The following is a 23,065-nucleotide window of genomic DNA, read 5'->3' on the forward strand; positions in this document are numbered from 1 at the left end:
GGAAAAAATGCTAGATTTTGAATCGTGATGAAAGGCATCGATTCCTTTCATTTATCTTTTACGGCGACAGTTAGAAGGGAAATCTTGTTGCAAGTGTTGTGTTGCAGCAAAAGCAGTTTTAGAGTTCTCTACTGAAAGTCATTCAATTCAATTCAATTCAAGTTTATTCTCTATAAGGGTTACAATGTGGGGTTTACAGGTTTTGGGTATTGTGTAGTTTACATGTTATAAAATACTAATTACAGAGGGGGCCACTAGGACACCTAGCATGGTTAGGCATTTCGTGCAGACTTAGGTTAATTCTTAACATTAAATCCTTACAGATTATGGTATTAAGGCTAAGTGACTACATCATAATTTGTGAGTTTAGCAATGTGAATGCTTTTGTTTTGGCACAATACAAGGTGTCTATATTGGAGCATCATAGGCAAACTTATGACTAGTTAGGATTTATTATTTTAAGATTAAGATTAGTATTTCTGGGTTTATAGTCAGTGGGTGAGTGAGTGTAATTGTGAACCACCAGGTGGCTATCATGTAGTTAGTTGTCGGGGTGAATCAGGGAGATAAGATGTTTTTTAACTGTAGTTTTGAAAGTGATGAATGTGTCTGCAGTTCTAGAGTTTTCAGGTAGGATGTTCAGGTCCTGTAGATATAGATTGCACAGTAGTAAGTGTGGATATTCTGAACAGGGAGTAAGTTTAGATCTATGAAGAGTGGGGGGGGGGTGTTGCCAGGGATGGGATTTAGTGATTATTCTTACTGCGGCTTTTTGTTGGGTTATTATTGGCTTTAGGTGTGTTGCTGCAGTTGAACCCCAAGCACAGATAGCATAGGTGAGGTATGGATATATAAGTGAATGGTATGGTGTGAGAAGGGCAGTTTGCGGTACGTATTATCGTATCTCGGAGAGGATCCTCACTGTTTTGGATACTTTTTTTGTTATGTGTTGGATATGGGTGCTGAAATTTAGGTTGTTGTCGATGTATAGGCCAAGGAATTTGCCCTCATTATGTCTGGCAATTAGAGTGTTGTCGATCTTAATGTTAAGTTGCGCAACACCTGCTCTACTACCAAACATAAAATAGTAGGTTTTGCCAGTGTTAAGTGTAAGTTTACTGGCTGTCATCCAAGTCGATATTTTGAGCAGCTCCTCGTTAACAATGGTGTTGAGGGTGACATGATTAGGGTGGGAGATGACATAAGTCGTGTCGTCAGCAAAGAGAATGGGTTTCAGGTGTTGGGATATGTTTGGAAGATCATTGATGTAAATGAGGAAGAGCAGGGGTCCAAGCACTTCCCTGAGGAACTCCAGTATCAAGTGGCCGTATTGATGAGGCTTTGTCTTTAATGGTGACATACTGATACCTATTAGAAAGGTAGGATTTAAAATATGCAAGCGCATGGCCTCTTATACCATAGTGGTCAAGTTTGTGGAGTAGGATGCCGTGGTCTACTTTGTCAAACGCTTTTCTTAGGTCAATAAAAATTCCTAGCGGATATTCCTTATTTTCCAATGCTGTGTAAAGCAGGTCTAGCATTTTTATAATTGCATCATTAATGCTTTTATTTTTTCTGAATCCAGATTGGCAGGGGTTGAGTATGTTTTGTGACGTTATAAATGAATATAGTCTCCTGTGCACGAGTTTCTCGAAGATTTTGGATAGCAATGGTAAGTTTGATATTGGCCTATAGTTGTTTACGTCTGTAGGGTCACCACCTTTATGGATTGGTGTAACCCTTGCTGTCTTGAGTAGTGTCGGGAAAGTGCTAGTTTCTAGTGACTTGTTAAAAGTAATGTAATAGCATACGAAAGGACATGGGCCGCTCGCTTGTACAATAATGGTGGGATGTTAGACAGATTCCCCCGAGTTATTTTTAAGTGACTTTATGATCGCGGTTACTTCCGTGGGCTCAGTTGGTACAAGATAGAAGGAATTTGGGAAATTCCCATCTAGGTAGTCCCTGGCACGGGCACTGGTACGTGGGATTTTACTGGCGAGATTAGATCCTATGTTTGAGAAGAAGTCGTTTATCTTGTTAGCTGTTAATTCTTATGCAATAATATCCTATGTGACATGTCAAGATTTCTTATTAAAGAAAATAAGATACCAGATATACTAAGCAAATTTCCTAAATTTGCTTGTAACAGATAAGTGAACTATAGATATGTAGATATAAATCCAAATGTATTCCTGTTAACCCTTTGGGGCCTAGTTCCTAGGCCTTTAGTGTATCCATATGCTCTCGCGCTACCGTCCACAGGATGGATATGGGGTGCACAATAAACTAGCCACTTCGGTGGCAAAATCTAAATCTAATCTTGTTAGCTGTATCTGTGGGATACAGTGGTTTTTCATGAGGTTTAGTTAGAACAATATTCTTGTTTTTTTTCAGTTTGTGTGGTCCCCAGAATCTGGGAAAGTGTTTTCCAGGTCTTTTTTATAACTCCTCTTGGGCCAGTGAATCTGCTGGAGTAGTACAGTTGTTTGGCTTTCTTTATTAATTTGGTGAGAACTGTTGAATATTGTTTAAGAATATCTTTGTGTATTAAGCCCTGTCTATATTGCTTTTCATATTGGTGTTTCTTATCAATGGATTTCAGAATGCTGCTGGTTAGCCATGGGCAACCAAGCCATTAAAGAAGTTAATTATAACAAAGTTTGAACCAAGTCTTAATAGCAACGATTCATTCTTAACAGGACAAGATGGCCCTGGTAAAATAGTCACTCCTGTAAATGTTATATATTCAAACCTTACTTGATATTTGGGTATAATTCCCAGTTTCGAACGTCTTTAGAAAATAAAAAATATTCAACGTACCGAGAAAAATTTTTGAACAACTGTGAGTTTGCTGAAGGCCACATCTCCGCCTTTCTCGGTGAGGCATCGTAAAGCTCCTTCATAGCCAATATAGTCGTCATTAACGTCACAGGTTCCACTCTTGCACATTGAACACATGGCTGCATAACGTTGCTCTGAAAACAGAAAGAACATACGTAAGCTGCATTCATCATGTCACCAGCTGGCCCAGTGGTTTACGCACTGGCCTGGAGTTTTACGACTCACTCGCCATAGTTTAAATCCCACCCGTACCCTGGTTTGTTTGCAGTCATGTTATTACGGTTGCGTGAGTCACCTTCATTATGAAGACGTTTCACCATCCAGTGACTTTTTCATTTCAATACAAATTTTATATTCCGAAGACAGTGGAAATTTATGTAAGCAGTTTGTTAGCCTTGATAGAAGGTGATCCGTCGTGTAGCAGTGATCACTCTGCAGCAGATGTAGCAAGTTGGAAGCTTATATACTGGAACGTTCTTCACATTGATCAAGGTTAAGACACTCAACATCTATCAAAGCTGAGGGACTGATTACCTTATCTTCAACTGTTTCCAGCATGTAATCTCTGCATCGACTTGAAAAAAAAAATAGCAAAGCGTCTTTATAATAAAGATTTCCTGTGTTACACATGTGTCTTATTCATTTTTGTGTCGGTTTTGTGTATCATTAATGTAATGCTGTCACTTATTCTGATTTTTTTTTTTTTTTGCTAATTCATACGGCGCCACTCAACCAACTCAGCCAAGTACACATTGTATTATTTTGTTACTGTCAAACACTGTGCAACTTTTATCTCACACACTACACACACACACACACACACACACTACACACACTAAAAACACTACACACAATACACACACACACACACACACACACACACACACACTAAAAACACTACACACAATACACACACACACACACACACACACACACACACACACACACAACACACACAAAAAACACAACACACAAAACACACACACACACACACACACACACACACACACACACACACACACACACACACACAGGATGTTCCAGGGAGGGGACACAGAAACAAGAGGCCACAATTGGAAGTTGAAGACACAAATGAGTCAGAGAGATAGTAGGAAGTATTTCTTCAGTCATAGAGTTGTAAGGCAGTGGAATAGCCTAGAAAATGACGTAGTGGAGGCAGGAACCATACACAGTTTTAAGACGAGGCTTGATAAAGCTCATGGAGCGGGGAGAGAGAGGGCCTAGTAGCAACCGGTGAAGAGGCGGGGCCAGGAGCTAAGACTCGACCCCTGCAACCACAAATAGGTGAGTACAAATAGGTGAGTACACACACACAGGCGGAAATATGAAGCACACCTCTAATTTTTGTACCCATGTAGGCTCATTTTTACCTAATAGTAAAATAAAAGACAATTCAGTAGCTTTACGTACTGAGTGCTGAATCTACTGAAGTAATGGTTGCCCAAGTGCCAGGCACACACGCTCTGTTGAATGTTGTAGTTACTGCCACAATCTCATGCTCCAGTGACGACTGGTTAGGGTTGCATGGTGGAGAAATTACGCCATCACGCTTCAGCTGTTGAGTGAAAATTAAATGAAGCTAAATCAATATACATGTCGTGCCGAATAGGCAGAACTTGCGATCTTGGCTTAAATAGCAACGCTCATCTTGCCATATAGGACAAGTGAAAATTTGTGTATGCAATAATTTCGCCAAAACTATTCTGAACCTAACGAAAAAAATATATTTGATTTTGTTTTTTTTAGTACTAAATTATTGTAAACGTATTTAAAATATATTTAGTTGGGTTAGGCTAAAATAAATTGCTCTTGTTATAATAAGGTTAGGTAAGTTTTCTAAGATACTTTTGGTGCAAAATTAAAATTTTTTACATTAACATTAATGAAAAAATATATATCTTTAAACGTATAAGAGAAAATTTCAGAAAGGACTTAATTTTAAATGAGTTCTTGTTAATTGACCAGTTTTACATATTCGGCACGACATACAGCTTCAGGGAGAATCTCGAGTTTTCCCTGAAGCAAGTTTATTCTTTTCTCTGAGGATGAGGGTCCCCAGGACAGTTCTAGATGTGGTACCTCCCTATATTATATATATATATATATATATATATATATATATATATATATATATATATATATATATATATATATATATATATATATATATATATAACACATCGACACATCGGCCGATTCCCACCAAGGCAGGGTGGCCCGAAAGAAGAAAAACTTTCATCATCATTTACCCCATCACCGTCTTGCCAGAGGGGTGCTTTACACTACAGTTTATAAAACTGCAACATTAACACCCCTCCTTCAGAGTGCAGACACTGTACTTCCCATCTCCAGGACTCAAGTGCGCAACATCCGTGCACATAATGGATGTCTAGGCTCCAGGAGAGCTCCAAATGAGAACAACCAACAGCTCCTCACAGCAGACAGAGCTGACAGCTACCGTGACTTCACCTCTACAGAGGACCTCAAATCTGCAATCAAATTAACATCCACCAGGACTCTGACACACATCCTCAAAGCAGCTCGCTCTCGAGCTGCTAGAAAATTCACTGACCTTCTGAAGAAAGTCAATGATGCTCCTTCAAATAACAGATCCTGGCACAACCTGCTGCTTTTTGGCAATGCCTGTTTGGCTGTCCCACCAAGGAGGGACAGTCACTAGCAACACATGTTATTAGAGCAATTAATGTATTCCCGAGGGATGACAACCTCGTCCGTCTCCCCCCTAGGGCGACAAACACCCGCCGGGCAAATGCCAACAACAGGACACCCGACGCCTCAAAAATCAGAGCCCAAATTAGCAAAAAAAATAGAAGAGGGTAATACTATTGGAGCTCTGAGGCTTATAACCAGTGAGGATACCATCGCTCCTAAGGACGTCAGTACGGCGCAAGCTCTGAAGGACAAACATCCACCCAGGGCTCCCAGTACCAACATTGACCTCCCTGACATTGCAGCAGGTTAAGAACATTTAACATTACAGGATGCTGATGTGTATAAAGCTGCTATGTCATTTCCACAGGGCTCAGCAGGAGGTTTCATCTGTTTAAGGCAGTGGTTCCCAAACTTTTTCAGCTTGTTACCCAATTTAACATGCCACATAAAGCATGTTACCCCTTTCACAAAATGTTGTTATTATTGATATATATGGCTAAACGTGAACGTATACAGCCTCGCATACTCTGCTAATCCTAGCAAAACCATTGAAAACGTAAGAACCACACATACATTATATATAAAATTAATAATAGCTACAAATTCACAGTAACAGTGGGTAAATACTAACTATATACTGCACAGGGCAGTACACATACATACCAGCTTATGTCTACCTCGGCTGATGCTCACAGATAAACTGACAGTGTGAAATAGAGGCAGCCTCAGGAAGTGAGTGACGCATACTGGACAGGTCGATCTGGGCTACTGAGTGACTTTTGTCCTGAAGCATACTTGTCAAAATACTTTTGGGTTTCCACACACTTAGCTATATATTTCTTCTTTTCTAATACTGTATATTAGTTTTTGATGTTTATTGTTATTTGGTTTAACTTTATTACTTACTTATAATAGGTTTACTTTACAACTTTATATACTAAGACAAAGTTAACAATAATCCTCATACCGGGTACCGCATTGTTTTCTTGATTTTCAGAATTCATAACTTTTTTTCTGTCACCCCTCCATTACCCCCCAAAAATGGTTAAATTACCCCCAGGGGGTAATTTACCCCCAGTTTGGGAACCACTGGTTTAAGGCAACAACACTTAAAACAAATGCTCATTCCAGCACTTGGTGATGTTTCAGAGAGGTTGCTGGCTGAACTCACCAAATTTTCCAATGTATGCATGGATGGCAGTGTCCCAGAGGCCATTAGACACCTTTTCTTTGGTGCCTGACTGTCTTCCGAAAGAAGGATGGAAGAATCAGGCCCATTGCAGTGGGCACCACCCTTCGGTGCCCAGTCGCCAAGGCTGCAGTAAGAATGGTGAGTCAAGAAGCTGCCTCAATGTTGAAACCAACTCAGCTCGGTTTTGGTGTTCAACAAGGCTGTGAATCAGCTGCCCACGCAGCACGAGTATATATCAACAACATGCCCGATGAAATAGCCTTGATCAAATTGTACTGTGCCGACGCTTTCAACTTAGTCAGAAGGGTTGCTGCTCTCCAAGCAGTTTCTAGACACTTCCCTTCCCTGTATCCCTTCACTGAATCGTGTTATAATGTAACTTTTAAACTATTGTTTGGTGACCTTAAAATTGACTCGTGTGAGGGCGTGAACAGGGGAACCCTCTCGCCCCCTTTCTATTCTGTCTGGTCATCAAGGAAGTCACAGAAGCACTCTCCAGTGAGCTCAATAAATGGTTCTTGGATGTTGGTACCCAAGCTGGCACAACAGAATCTCTCCCATAGGACATCAGTAAAATTAAAGACCTGGGAGAAAGCCTGGGCCTATCTTTAAACCCCACCAAATGTGAAATAGTTTCTACCAATCGACAGATGATCCAGGATATTAGTGCTGTTCTACCAGGAGCACGAGCCATTGATCCAGCCAACAGCACTCTCCTTGGCGCTCCTCTTGGGTCCAATGCCATCGATCTGATCCTAGAAAAAGAATCTCAGACCTCAGGACGATGGAAAGCAGGATGAAAGACATCGATACACATGATGCCTTCTACCTACTCACCAGGTGCCTGTCAATCCCAAAACTTACCTACTTCCTGAGATGCTCCAGAGCCTTCAGCAGTCTGAAACTCAAGGAATATGACTCTCTTTAAGACCATGCTAGAGAGTGTATTGAATCTTTCCCTTGAAGATGGACAGTGGTTGGAAGCCTCACTTCCAGTCAGGCTTGGGGGGCTGAGAGTATGCAAATCCTCCCAGATTGCCCTACTAGCTTTACTATCCTCTACCATAGCATCAAATGAGTTAATAAAACAAATTCTTCTGGACAACCTTAGTGACTCAGCAGGAACACAGGACCCTAGCTACATCAGTGCCATCACTGTATGGGAGACTGTTGCTGCTTCAGCACCAAAACCTAGTGCAGCACTGGCCTACAAGGAGTCAAGTTGGGATGGCCCCATCGCTGAAAAGGTGCTTGCCAACATGCTCAGGGCTGTAACATCCGACAGGGAGGCTGCCCATCTCCAAGCTGTGAGTGCACATCACTCCGGGGACTTCCTCCAAACAGTTCCCATTTCGGCAATGGGAACACGCCTCGACCCTATGACCCTCTGTATTGCAGTGGTTCTGCACCTTGCTGTCCCAATTCTCACGGAATATACGTATATTTGCTGCAATGCGTAAGCCGACCAATATGGTTTACATGGTTTTAACTGTTCCAAAACCAAGGGCTGGCATGTAAGACACAATGAAGTCAATGACATCATAAAGAGAACCATTGCTACAGCTGGATGCCCAGCCGAGAGAGAGCCCCGATCACTAGCAGCCAATAATACCCACAACCCAGCAAACCACCCCGATGGGATCACCATCTATCCCTGGAAGAGTAGCAAGCTCATAGCATAGGACTATACCTGTGTGTCCACACTGGCTGACACCTATATCCATCACAGTGTCGGGTGACAGGGAGGAACTGCTGATCACAGGGAGGAGTACAAGATCAGCAAGTACAGGGACATAAACCAACAGTATCAATTTGTCTCAGTGGGATTAGAGACCTTGGGATCATGGGGGAAAAAATGCCACACGTTTCTTTAAAGAACTGGGTTCCAGACTCATCGACATCACCAGGGACCCAAGGGCAGCCACTTTCATGTTCCAGCGCCTCAGTGTGGCCATCCAGAGGGAAAATGCTTACTGCATAATTGGCTCTCGTCCGGCTTCAGAAGAGCTGGAGGAGATTCCTAATTTACCTGGAGTTTACCTGGAGAGAGTTCCGGGGGTCAACGCCCCCGCGGCCCGGTCTGAGACCAGGCCTCCTGGTGGATCAGAGCCTGATCAACCAGGCTGTTGCTGCTGGCTGCACGCAAACCAACGTACGAGCCACAGCCCGGCTGATCCGGAACTGACTTTAGGTGCTTGTCCAGTGCCAGCTTGAAGACTGCCAGGGGTCTGTTGGTAATCCCCCTTATGTGTGCTGGGAGGCAGTTGAACAGTCTCGGGCCCCTGACACTTATTGTATGGTCTCTTAACGTGCTAGTGACACCCCTGCTTTTCATTGGGGGGATGGTGCATCGTCTGCCAAGTCTTTTGCTTTCGTAGTGAGTGATTTTCGTGTGCAAGTTCGGTACTAGTCCCTCTAGGATTTTCCAGGTGTATATAATCATGTATCTTTCCCTCCTGCGTTCCAGGGAATACAGGTTTAGGAACCTCAAGCGCTCCCAATAATTGAGGTGTTTTATCTCCGTTATGCGCGCCGTGAAAGTTCTCTGTACATTTTCTAGGTCGGCAATTTCACCTGCCTTGAAAGGTGCTGTTAGTGTGCAGCAATATTCCAGCCTAGATAGAACAAGTGACCTGAAGAGTGTCATCATGGGCTTGGCCTCCCTAGTTTTGAAGGTTCTCATTATCCATCCTGTCATTTTTCTAGCAGATGCGATTGATACAATGTTATGGTCCTTGAAGGTGAGATCCTCCGACATGATCACTCCCAGGTCTTTGACGTTGGTGTTTCGCTCTATTTTGTGGCCAGAATTTGTTTTGTACTCTGATGAAGATTTAATTTCCTCATGTTTACCATATCTGAGTAATTGAAATTTCTCATCGTTGAACTTCATATTGTTTTCTGCAGCCCACTGAAAGATTTGGTTGATGTCTGCCTGGAGCTTTGCAGTGTCTGCAATGGAAGACACTGTCATGCAGATTCGGGTGTCATCTGCAAAGGAAGACACGGTGCTGTGGCTGACATCCTTGTCTATGTCGGATATAAGGATGAGGAACAAGATGGGAGCGAGTACTGTGCCTTGTGGAACAGAGCTTTTCACCGTAGCTGCCTCGGATTTACTCTTTTGACGACTACTCTCTGTGTTCTGTTAGTGAGGAAATTATAGATCCATCGACCGACTTTTCCTGTTATTCCTTTAGCACGCATTTTGTGTGCTATTACGCCATGGTCACACTTGTCGAAGGCTTTTGCAAAGTCTGTATATATTACATCTGCATTCTTTTTGTCTTCTAGTGCATTTAGGACCTTGTCGTAGTGGTCCAATAGTTGAGACAGACAGGAGCGACCTGTTCTAAACCCATGTTGCCCTGGGTTGTGTAACTGATGGGTTTCTAGATGCGTGGTGATCTTGCTTCTTAGGACCCTTTCAAAGATTTTTATGATATGGGATGTTAGTGCTATTGGTCTGTAGTTCTTTGCTGTTGCTTTACTGCCCCCTTTGTGGAGTGGGGCTATGTCTGTTGTTTTTAGTAACTGTGGGACGACCCCCATGTCCATGCTCCCTCTCCATAGGATGGAAAAGGCTCGTGATAGGGGCTTCTTGCAGTTCTTGATGAACACAGAGTTCCATGAGTCTGGCCCTGGGGCAGAGTGCATGGGCATGTCATTTATCGCCTGTTCGAAGTCATTTGGCGTCAGGATAACATCGGATAGGCTTGTGTTAATCAAATTTTGTGGCTCTCTCATAAAAAATTCATTTTGATCTTCGACTCTCAGTCTGGTTAGCGGCATGCTAAAAACTGAGTCATATTGGGACTTGAGTAGCTCACTCATTTCCTTGCTGTCATCTGTGTAGGACCCATCTTGTTTAAGTAGGGGCCCAATACTGGACGTTGTTCTCGATTTTGATTTGGCATAGGAGAAGAAACACTTTGGGTTTCTTTCGATTTCATTTATGGCTTTTAGTTCTTCCCGCGATTCCTGACTCCTAAAGGATTCTTTTAGCTTAAGTTCGATGCTTGCTATTTCTCTGACCAGTGTCTCCCTACGCATTTCAGATATATTGACCTCTTTTAGCCGCTCTGTTATTCTTTTCCGTCGCCTGTAAAGGGAGCGCCTGTCTCTTTCTGTTTTACATCTACTCCTCCTTTTTCTTAGAGGAATAAGCCTTGTGCATACATCGAGTGCCACCGAGTTAATCTGTTCTAGGCATAAGTTGGGGTCTGTGTTGCTTAGTATATCTTCCCAGCTTATATCGGTTAGGACTTGGTTTACTTGGTCCCACTTTATGTTTTTGTTATTGAAGTTGAATTTGGTGAATGCTCCCTCGTGACTAATCTCATTATGGCGGTCTGGGGCTCCGCGCATACATGACTGAACCTCAATTATGTTGTGATCTGAGTATATTGTTTTTGATATGGTGATATTTCTTATCAGATCATCATTGTTAGTGAAGATGAGGTCTAGTGTATTCTCCAGTCTAGTAGGCTCTATTATTTGCTGGTTTAAATTGAATTTTGTGCAGAGATTTAAAAGCTCGCGTGAGTGTGAGTTTTCATCAGAGCTGCCTCCTGGTGTTATTACTGCAACAATATTATTTGCTATATTCCTCCATTTTAGGTGCCTTAAGTTGAAATCCCCCAGGAGCAAGATGTTGGGTGCAGGAGCTGGAAGGTTTTCCAGACAGTGGTCAATTTTTAACAGCTGTTCCTGGAATTGCTGGGATGTTGCATCCGGAGGCTTGTAGACTATCACAATGACTAGGTTTTGGTTCTCGACCTTTACTGCTAAAACTTCCACTACATCATTTGAGGCATTTAGCAGTTCTGTGCAAACAAGTGACTCTGCAATGTACAGGCCAACCCCCCCCTTTTGCCTGTTCACTCTGTCACATCTGTATAGGTTGTAACCTGGGATCCATATTTCGTTGTCCAAGTGATCCTTTATGTGGGTCTCAGTGAAAGCCGCGAACATTGCCTTTGCCTCTGCAAGCAGTCCACGGATGAAAGGTATTTTGTTGTTTGTTGCTGGCTTTAGACCCTGTATATTTGCAAAGAAGAATGTTATCGGACTGGTGGTATTGTTGGTACTGGGGGGGATTTTTTTTCCGGCATTAGTATCTGTATCTGTTGGTTTGGAGTGGAGGCCATCGACTGTGGTTCCACTCCAGGAATGACTGGATTTGGTGTACGATTTCTGCCATTTCCTGCCAGTTTTTTTTTCCTTCCTGGCACTAAAAAACCTCTCCCTCTTGAGTGGCTGTGGCTACCCAGGTTTTCCCATGGCCTGGATGTTTTGTATCTTTTTGTCCCCTTTAGATGGTATGCCTGGCAATTTAAGTTATAGCACAGTCTTTCCTGTACTGAAGAGGTACACAGTTCAGGGTGAAAAAGCTTACAGGAAGGGAGTTTGCATTTTCCTGTTGTCATATGGGCATGGCATTTCCTAGGGTGGTCATAGTTGCACGTCCCATCTGTTTTTCCAGATTTCCCATGCCAGCAGATACCGAGTGCATAGTATGTGCACAGGCTTGGTTTCCGTTTGCCTTGGGTTTCTGTGACTGTATTCCCTGTTGGTGCATGTTTCCCTGTCTTACTTCTATCCTCCCTAGCACCAACAATGGAGCTCCCACCAGTTGTTTTTGGTAATATATCCTCACTATTGCTAGTGGAGTCCTCTTGTTTGCTATTTCCTGCGGTATTTCTAGTTTGCAATATTGGTTTTATCTTATCTTTGACTACACTTGTTTCCCTACTATGGCTCCTGTCCCCTATGAGGTCATTTATATGTATTCCTTCCTGCGTATAATTCCCGACTACCTGGACAAAATCTCCAGCTTCACCATTACTGTCTCCCAGGACAGCATCTCCAGCTTCCCCAATTACTGTCTCCCAGGACAGCACCTCTAGCTTCACCATTACTGTCTCCCAGGACAGCACCTCCAGCTTCCCCATTACTGTCTCCCAGGACAGCACTATCAGCCCCCCATTTACTGCCTACCAGGACATCATCTCCAGCCTTACAGTTTCTGACTACATGGCCAGTATCAAGGGCAGTACCATTCAGCCCGGACTTTTTATGTTCCCATCTGTTGTAGAAAGCTTCCAGGTTTTCTATGAAAGCAGCTTTGATGTTGACCTCTTTTAATACCCTTGTGATTTTAGTCCACAGATTTATCTCATTTGGGCATACCCAAAAACACTTCCCTGTTTTAATACTGCTTGTAGCTAGTTCTTGGATATCTGCACAAGGGGCGTGACACCAATTTCCACAGAAATGACAATTTATGCATGTGGAAGCCCGTTTGTTTGACTGACCACAGACTACACACAGCTTCATAATGATTTGAATGGTTGATTTACTGCAATTCTACTAGCAACCTTTTGAATATTCTATTAATAACCTGCTAGGTGGTGCACAACGAAACCGTTTGAAACCAGTCCAGGGTTCGGGCCAGTCTTTGATATATTGTAAAAAAGTATTCATGTTTGTGTTTTCTGCCAGTGTATTCTGTCTATTAATAAAATTTCATACAGAATATAAAATATACGGGGTGGTAGGAGAAGAAAATATTCAAACAGCTCCGGGGAGAACCTTGAGTTTTCCCTGAGTACGTTTATTGTCTTCTCTGAGGATGAGGGTCCCCAGTTCAGTTATAGAGGTGGTATATATATATATATATATATATATATATATATATATATATATATATATATATATATATATATATATATATATATATATATATTTATAATCACACTGGCCGATTCCCACCAAGGCAGGGTGGCCCAAAAAAGAAAAACTTTCACCATCATTCACTCCATCACTGTCTTGCCAGAAGGGTGCTTTACACTACAGTTTTTAAACTGCAACATTTACACCCCTCCTTCATATATATATATATATATATATATATATATATATATATATATATATATATATATATATATATATATATATAGAGACACACACACACACACACACACACACACACACACACACACACACATTTTCAGTGTAAATTGTAGGGACACATAGCCTAGGAGTAGATAAAGACTTCGAGGTAAAATATTAGGATTTCTTTCTAAAGTCATTTGAGTATTCCACTTCCTCTCCCACCTCATCTTTTGTTACTTCACCAATTGGTATATTTTATTATGTAATATGGTACACAAGGATGAAGATATATTTAGGGCACAAGATGGCATATACAATACGTGAGGTTTGAGGGATACATTATAAATACATATTACTCCATGTTACTCAAACATTACATTACAAAAATCTAGTCTAGCTGCTCAGAGCTGGGGTCCCCTCAAGGAAGGCTCCTTGACGCTGGTGAGGGGCTCTTGATTCAGGGAATTGGATCTGTGCTCCAGTTCCCTGAATTAAGCCTGAATACCTTCCACATCCCCCCACAGGCGCTGTATAATCCTACGGGTTTAGCGCTTCCCCCTTGATTATAATAATAATAATAATCAGAGCTGGGGTGCGTAAGCAGGAAACACAATCGTCGACCATTTGAAGCTGATTAGATGAGGAATCCTCAGCAGTTTTGGGTATAAGGAAGCAATATACAGAACAAGCTTAAGCTGGGGCTACATTTCCCTCATTCCAAAGCTTTATCAAGTCATAAGGCAGAAGGTAATCCCAGTAAAGTTTGCTCTGTGCAGTGTATGTAGTCTGAACGTACCATTGCTAGAGGTATTTTCCAGCCAGTTGTCCTGCCGTAGGCTGTGTGACAAGACTTCTTGCCCCGCAGGTCCAGCGTGCGGGTCACTGTACCCCGTCGCACTACCATCACTGCTTTGTACCGATAGTCATCTGTAAGCCAGAACAACTTGGTTATTTAATTATTTAGAAGAAGGATTTTCATTTGAAAAAGAATTGCCTTCTTAAATGTTATTCCGGAAATGTTATTCCGAAAATCACTCACTACGAAAGCAAAAGACTTGGCAGACGATGCACCATCCCCCCAATGAAAAGCAGGGGTGTCACTAGCACGTTAAGAGACCATATAATAAGTGTCAGGGGCCCGAGACTGTTCAACTGCCTCCCAGCACACATAAGGGGGATTACCAACAGACCCCTGGCAGTCTTCAAGCTGGCACTGGACAAGCACCTAAAGTCAGTTCCTGATCAGCCGGGCTGTGGCTCGTACGTTGGTTTGCGTGCAGCCAGCAGCAACAGCCTGGTTGATCAGGCTCTGATCCACCAGGAGGCCTGGTCACAGACCGGGCCGCGGGGGCGTTGACCCCCGGAACTCTCTCCAGGTAAACTCTCCAGGTTAAATGAGAAGGTTAACAGCATAATGAACTTTGCTCTGGTTATTAATGTTAATGGTTAAGGTCATATACACCGAGAGATCTATGTCTCTGTGTATATACACCGAGAGGTCTATGTCTCTCTGTGTATATACACCGAGAGGTCTATGTCTCTCTGTGTATATACACCGAGAGGTCTATGTCTCTCTGTGTATATACACCGAGAGGTCTATGTCTCTCTGTGTATATACACCGAGAGGTCTATGTCTCTCTGTGTATATACACCGAGAGGTCTATGTCTCTCTGTGTATATACACCGAGAGGTCTATGTCTCTCTGTGTATATACACCGAGAGGTCTATGTCTCTCTGTGTATATACACCGAGAGGTCTATGTCTCTCTGTGTATATACACCGAGAGGTCTATGTCTCTCTGTGTATATACACCGAGAGGTCTATGTCTCTGTGTATATACACCGAGAGGTCTATGTCTCTCTGTGTATATACACCGAGAGGTCTATGTCTCTCTGTGTATATACACCGAGAGGTCTATGTCTCTCTGTGTATATACACCGAGAGGTCTATGTCTCTCTGTGTATATACACCGAGAGGTCTATGTCTCTCTGTGTATATACACCGAGAGGTCTATGTCTCTGTGTATATACACCGAGAGGTCTATGTCTCTGTGTATATACACCGAGAGGTCTATGTCTCTCTGTGTATATACACCGAGAGGTCTATGTCTCTCTGTGTATATACACCGAGAGGTCTATGTCTCTCTGTGTATATACACCGAGAGGTCTATGTCTCTCTGTGTATATACACCGAGAGGTCTATGTCTCTCTGTGTATATACACCGAGAGGTCTATGTCTCTCTGTGTATATACACCGAGAGGTCTATGTCTCTCTGTGTATATACACCGAGAGGTCTATGTCTCTCTGTGTATATACACCGAGAGGTCTATGTCTCTCTGTGTATATACACCGAGAGGTCTATGTCTCTGTGTATATACACCGAGAGGTCTATGTCTCTCTGTGTATATACACCGAGAGGTCTATGTCTCTCTGTGTATATACACCGAGAGGTCTATGTCTCTGTGTATATACACCGAGAGGTCTATGTCTCTCTGTGTATATACACCGAGAGGTCTATGTCTCTCTGTGTATATACACCGAGAGGTCTATGTCTCTGTGTATATACACCGAGAGGTCTATGTCTCTGTGTATATACACCGAGAGGTCTATGTCTCTCTGTGTATATACACCGAGAGGTCTATGTCTCTCTGTGTATATACACCGAGAGGTCTATGTCTCTGTGTATATACACCGAGAGGTCTATGTCTCTGTGTATATACACCGAGAGGTCTATGCACTTTGAGATTAGCACATGATTTCTTTCAAAATAATTTTATTATAAAGGCTACAGACAATAATTTTCCTGGTGCTCCCTCCAGTGACTTACCAGCAGCATAGATAGGATCACGAGCTTGTGCAATAATTCTCAGATTAGGATTAAACTTGAGATAACTTCCTGGCAATGGTGTCATATCTACCTGACCTCTCATCACTCGTCTCACGCAGTCCAACCTTGACAGCCCGGAAGAGAAATAGCAAACTAGAGATTTGGTAATATATCTGTAGCCAACGTTGATATATGACTAAGTTCATACTTAGTACTGAACATTTTTAAACCACGTTATAGACAAAAACAGATCAATGAAACGTGTTGTGGTAGGACACGTTACCTGTCTCTAGCACTGACGCAAACAAACTGCTGCCCCTCTTCAGTCATCGTGGCAGCCATGGCCTTGCAGTCTGCCATCTGCTCCTCAAGGGCACACACGCGAACTGGAAACATTAAGATGATGAGGTAAGCATTTTCAGAATCTAAAAAGTTTGAAATAATGGAAAACTACATGAATAAATATCTTTGCACAATAGTGTCTCTGACTTACCGTCGCAGTTGTGAAGTTCACTAAGTTTCTTAAAGTAATCCTTCTTTCTTCTTATCTCCTCTGGAGTATCTTCACTTAAAGCTCTCAGTCCGACAGCTGAGTTCTTCACCAGTAAGTCTGACTTGCCTTGGTATTTTCCAAAGAGCCTTGGAAATTGAAAGTTGAAATTAATTGAAAAGTATAAAGAAAAAAAAAGTGTGGATACAGAATACATGCAGTTGGGGAGAAAATTCAACAAATACAAACAGGCTATCGAAGAGGTAAAACATAAACTTTGGGGAAGTGCCTAGAAAAAACATTTACTCCAGACCAGTCTCCTGAAGCGCCATCAACATTACATCAACAGCACGAGCTAAGGTCGCAAACATAAGAGTTGCATTCCGTAACCTCGACGAACATCAACTTAAAACACCGTTTACAAAAGCAAAAGACTCGGCAGACGATGCAACATCCCTCCAATGAAAAGCAGGAGTGTCACTAGCACGTTAAGAGACAACACAATAGGTGTCAGGGGCCCCAAGACTGTTCAACTGCCTCCAAGCATACATAAGGGGGATTACCCATAGACCCCTACCTGTCTTTAAGCAGGCACTGGACAGGCACCTAAAGTCGGTACCTGACCAGCCGGGCTGTGGCTCGTACGTTGGATTGCGTACAGCCAGCAGTAACAGCCTGGTTGATCAGGTTCTGATTCACCACGAGGCATGGTCACAGACCGGGCCGCGGGGGCGTTGACCCCCGAAACTCTCTCCAGGTAAACTCCAGGTACCCTTCTTGAGTATGAAGCACCGGTGTAGAGCCCCTCATTTAAAAAAACATAAAGGCATGTATCCAGACTGGTTCCTGAATTGAGGAAAATGAGCCGTTTAAAAGTCCTGTGGCGAATTTGAGTCGAGTGATAGAAGCTCTTTAGAAAGGATTAAAGCGTTAGGCCTTCCATCAATGGAAGAACACTGATGTGTTTTGGCCGCTGCGCGATCCGAGAAAAGTGGCTCTTAGTTTTATAGCTAGCGCACTCACCTCACACACTGAGGTCCGGAGCTCGAATCTCTGGTACGACTGGAAAACATTAGGACGTATTTCCATAAGACACCTGCTGCCCCTGTTCACCTATCAGTACAAAATGGGTACCTAGATGTAAAGTAAAAAGACACAAGTGCAACTAATGTGACATTTTATTGTGGCAACGTTTCGCTCTCCAGGAGCTTTGTCAAGCCGTACCTGGATGTTAGTCGACTGGTGTGGGTCGCATCCTGGGACAAAACTGACCTAATTTGCCCGAAATGCTCTGCATAACAAACAGCTTTCTATATAGTAGTATGTCATTGATGTCAGCTAGGTCTGTATACCTTGTACATGTACTTGTAGAAATAAAGATATTATTATTATTATTATTATTATTATTATTATTATCCTGTAAGCCTAGCCCCCTCTACCACAACGTACGCATAAGACATAAATATAGAGTGCGACATATGTTTTACTGCAGTAGTTAATTGTCGTTACTCAAGATCTAAAAAACAATTGGAAAAAGACAATCATAAATTTTCTCATGGAAATAAAATCCAAATTTCCTCAATAAAAATGGCAAATGTAATGGGAAACCCATCACTTCAGCTTGCTCAGTAAAATATTTGGGAAACCCCTTTGACCCATGCATGTCAGGAGAACTGATAGGGAACAGTGTAGTAAAGAAAGCGAATGCCAGACTGAAGTTCCTCTACAGACAAGCACAGTGTCTACCTACTGAGGCTCGCAAGACCCTATGTCCAGCACTTATACAATGTCATATGGACTACGTTTACTCTTCATGGTACTCTGCCTTGATAAAACAACTAAAAGGTAAACTGCAAATCACCCAGAACAAAATGATAAGAATCATCCTGGACCTGGATCCAAGAGAACATGTAGGCCAGGATGAATTACAACAACTGGATGTGTTGAATGTTGAAGACAGAGTAAAACAACTAAAGTTAAATCAGATTTATAAAATTGTTCACAAGGAGTGTCCAGAATATCTTTCTGCCAATTTTGTCAAGGTTGGGAACCAAAGTAACCATAATACTAGGGGGAGAGAGTACAACTCTGTAGTACCCACAGTCAGTGGCCAGGCTTCAAACCCCTTTCATTGTACAGCAATAAAGGAATGGAATAGACTGCCTGCACATGTCAAAGCCAGTCATAGCATGAACCAGTTCAAGAAGAGTGCCAAAAGGTACCTAATAAATGTAGCAACAGAAAGTGAAAATTATTTTTTATTTTTGTTTAGCTAACACCGGGCCGCGGGGGCGTTGACCCCCGAAACCGTCTCCAGATAAACTCACATGTAATATAAAAAACTCATTTGACCTTGTTCCTAGTATTATTATTATAGTATTATAATAATAATAAAATATTATCTCCTTTATAGTACAATAATAAGGTATTATAAGGACCTCAATGGAAATTAGTCACCCCTGACTTTGTTATTTTAGGTTCTCTACACATATACTGCTGTGTATGATAATCTATGTAACTGTATTTGTGTATACCTGAATAAACTTACATACTTACTGAAATTTATACGGCCCCAAACCAATTCTAACTTTCCGCTATGAGAGTTTTGAAGGTTTAGGAGGCACGTAAGTTCCCCCAGTCTTCTAATAACATGTTCATTTTTCCACTATAATCTACCTTGTCCACAATTATTATCATATTTACTTTGTTTGGTAAGATGAAGTCCAGGATCATTCCTTAATTCATGGTATAACTTAACAAATCTTTGAGGTCAGTTGTGTTGCAGAAGTCTGAACTTTGCTCAGACCTCTGCAACACAACTGCAACACCTCTGCAACATAATTGTCCTCAAAGATTTGTTAAGTTATATCATGAATTAAGGAAAGATTCTAGACAAGGTAGATTATAGTAGAAAAATGAACATGTTATTAGAAGACAGGGGAACTTACGTGCCCCTTAAACCAATTATAACTGACATTAATCAGTGACATTAATCAGCACTTCCAGTGTGCAGCTTGACAGAAATTGCGTTCTTAAATTATCGGTATTGAAGGTGTGAAGGTGACTGGTTGAAGTCTTCACAAATTATAACATGAAAACTCAATATCTCAAGTTCAAAAAATTCTTAAATTAAACTGCCAAATCGGGATATACACAACAAATATGCAATCAAGTTCTTTCTTTAATTAAGACAGACCAACTTTTAAATTTTGAAGCCGGTCATTGCCAATTATCGGTAAGAAACCAGTCTGTTTAAGAATCGCATATTAAAACTCACGCAACTCTAAATCAATATGGAGCTCCCTGCTGGAGCAGGGAGAGAGAGGATCTAGTAACGATCAGTGAAGAGGCGGGCCAGGAGCTGAATCTCGACCCCATCAACCACAAATAGGTGAGTAAAATAGGTGAGTACACACACACAAACGAAGAGGCGGGGCCAGGAACTGGGTCTCGACCCCTGCAACCACAAATAGGTGAGTACGAATAGGTGAATACATACACATACACACACACACACACACACACACACACACACACACATACAAACAAACAAACACACACACACGGGTGGTTCACAAAGAGAAGGAAACGGCCTCTCAAAGTAATTTTCAAGGCAGAATCAACTCGAACCATGATCCTGCAGGAGAAAAGCACAGCTGAGAGGCAAACAGGAGTTCAAGAGTGTGTACCTCGATCGAGACAGAACACAGGAGGAAAGGATGATACTGAAAGAGAGTGCAAAAACGAAAGGAGGAATGGGAGGAAATGACAAAGAAGAGCAGAATAACCCAGGCACAGGTGGAAGGGCAAGCACACCCCCCAGAAACACCTGCAGAAGGACTCCAACCACGACACCCCCAAGGCAACTGAACAATCTAAACCAACAATCACACACCGATCCCTCTGTTCCCACCCCCCGCACCATAACCCTACCCCTACAGCAACCCCCTATGGGAGCTCTTCCTCCACCCTCACTGCAACCCCCCACAGGCCCCCACCAGGGCTCCTGCTCTCCCAACCCCAGTATTCCCCCAGGACCACAGTTACAGTACAAATGCGGATGGATTAACGAATAAATATGAGGAGTGGCAAGAAAGAATCAATGAGAAGTCCCCAGACATCATAGCAGTTACAGAAACAAAACTCACTGAGACAATAACAGATGCAATCTTCCTACCAGGATATCAGATCATGAGGAAAGATAGAAGGGGCAGAGGGGGAGGAGGGGTTGCACTGCTCGTAAAAAACCGATGGAAATTCGAGAAAATGGGAGGCATAGACGAGACTGGAGAAAGGGACTACATAGTAGGTACACTTCAGTCTGGGGAGCACAAGGTGGTCATTGCAGTGATGTATAATCCACCACAGAACTTCAGGAGGCCAAGAGAGGAATATGAAGAGAGCAACAGAGCAATGGTGGACACACTTGCTGAGGTGGCAAGAAGAGCTCACACCAGCAGAGCAAAGTTGCTGGTTATGGGGGATTTCAACCACAGGGAGATTGACTGGGAAAACCTGGAGCCACATGGGGGTCCTGAAACATGGAGAGCCAAGATGTTGGATGTGGTGCTGGAAAACCTCATGCACCAACATGTTAAGGACACTACCAGAGTGAGAGGGGAGGACGAACCAGCGAGATTGGACCTTGCGTTCACCCTGGGCAGTTCAAACATTGAGGACATCACATATGAGAGTCCCCTAGGAGCTAGTGACCACGTGGTTTTGTGCTTTGAATACATAGTAGAATTGTAAGTGGAGAGAGCAACAGGAGTTGAATGGGAAAAGCCAGACTATAAAAGAGGGGACCACATAGGTTTGAGGAACTTCCTGCAGGAGGTTCCGTGGGACAGAGAACTGGCAGGAAAGCCAGTAAATGAAATGATGGAATATGTAACAACAAAATGCAAGGAGGCAGTGGAAAGGTTTATTCCCAAAGGCAACAGAAACAATGGGAAGACCAGAACGAGCCCCTGGTTTACCCGACGGTGTAAGGAGGCAAAAACTAAGTGCAATAGAGAATAGAAAAAGTACAGAATGCAGAGAACACATGAAAATAGGGAGATTAGTCGCAGAGCCAGGAACAAGTATGCACAGGTAAGGAGGGAGGCCCAGCAACAGTATGAAAATAACATAGCATCGAAAGTCAAGACTGACCCGAAACTGTTGTATAGCCACATCAGGAGGAAGACAACAGTCAAAGACTAGGTGATCAGACTGAGAACAGAAGGTGGAGAAATCACAAGAAATGATCAGGAGGTATGTGAGGAGCTAAACAGGAGATTCAAGGAAGTTTTTACAGTAGAGACAGGAAGGGCTCTGGGAAGACAGCACAGAAGGGAACATCAAGAGGGAATATACCAACAAGTGTTGGATGACATACGAACAACCGAGGAGGAGGTACAGAAGCTGCTAAGTGACCTTGATACCTCAAAGGCGATGGGACCGGACATCTCCCCGTGGGTCCTTAGAGAAGGAGCAGAGATGCTGTGCGTGCCCCTAACCATAATCTTTAACACATCCCTTGAAACTGGGCAACTACCTGAGATATGAAAGACGGCAAATGTAGTCCCCATATTTAAGAAAGGAAGCAGAAACGAGGCACTAAACTACAGACCTGTGTCTCTGACATGTATAGTATGCAAAGTCATGGAGAAGATTATCAGAAGGAGAGTGGTGGAACACCTGGAACGGAACAAGATTATAAATGAAAACCAGCATGGATTCATGGAAGGCAAATCCTGTGTCACAAACCTTTTGGAGTTTTATGACAAGGTAACAGAAGACACGAGAGAGAGGGGTGGGTTGATTGCATTATCCTGGGCTGCAGGAAGGCCTTTGACACAATTCCTCACAAGAGATTAGTGCAGAAACTGGAGGATCAGGCGCATATAACAGGGAGGGCACTGCAATGGATCAGGGAATACCTGACAGGGAGGCAACAACGAGTCATGGTACGTGAAGAGGTATCACAGTGGGCGCCTGTGACGAGCGGGGTCCCACAGGGGTCAGTTCTAGGACCAGTGCTATTTTTGATATATGTGAACGACATGATGGAAGGAATAGACTCTGAAGTGTCCCTATTCGCAGATGTGAAGTTAATGAGAAGAATTAAATCGGATGA

General features: G+C 42.7%; 1 protein-coding gene across 1 annotated transcript in view; it reads right to left on the bottom strand.

Moving 5' to 3' along the window:
• The window catches only part of LOC128686619 (uncharacterized), a gene marked incomplete at its 5' end in the record, with an annotated part of 113,103 nt that overhangs the window by 60,182 nt on the left and 29,856 nt on the right, over positions 1-23,065 (bottom strand). The window contains 6 exon segments of the mRNA XM_070084280.1: positions 2,824-2,978; positions 4,276-4,420; positions 14,424-14,554; positions 16,455-16,579; positions 16,738-16,840; positions 16,948-17,093. Of these exon segments, the coding sequence (XP_069940381.1) occupies positions 2,824-2,978; positions 4,276-4,420; positions 14,424-14,554; positions 16,455-16,579; positions 16,738-16,840; positions 16,948-17,093 (805 nt within the window).

Source organism: Cherax quadricarinatus, chromosome 12 (genome assembly GCF_038502225.1).
Source record: "Cherax quadricarinatus isolate ZL_2023a chromosome 12, ASM3850222v1, whole genome shotgun sequence".
Classification (NCBI taxonomy): domain Eukaryota; kingdom Metazoa; phylum Arthropoda; class Malacostraca; order Decapoda; family Parastacidae; genus Cherax; species Cherax quadricarinatus.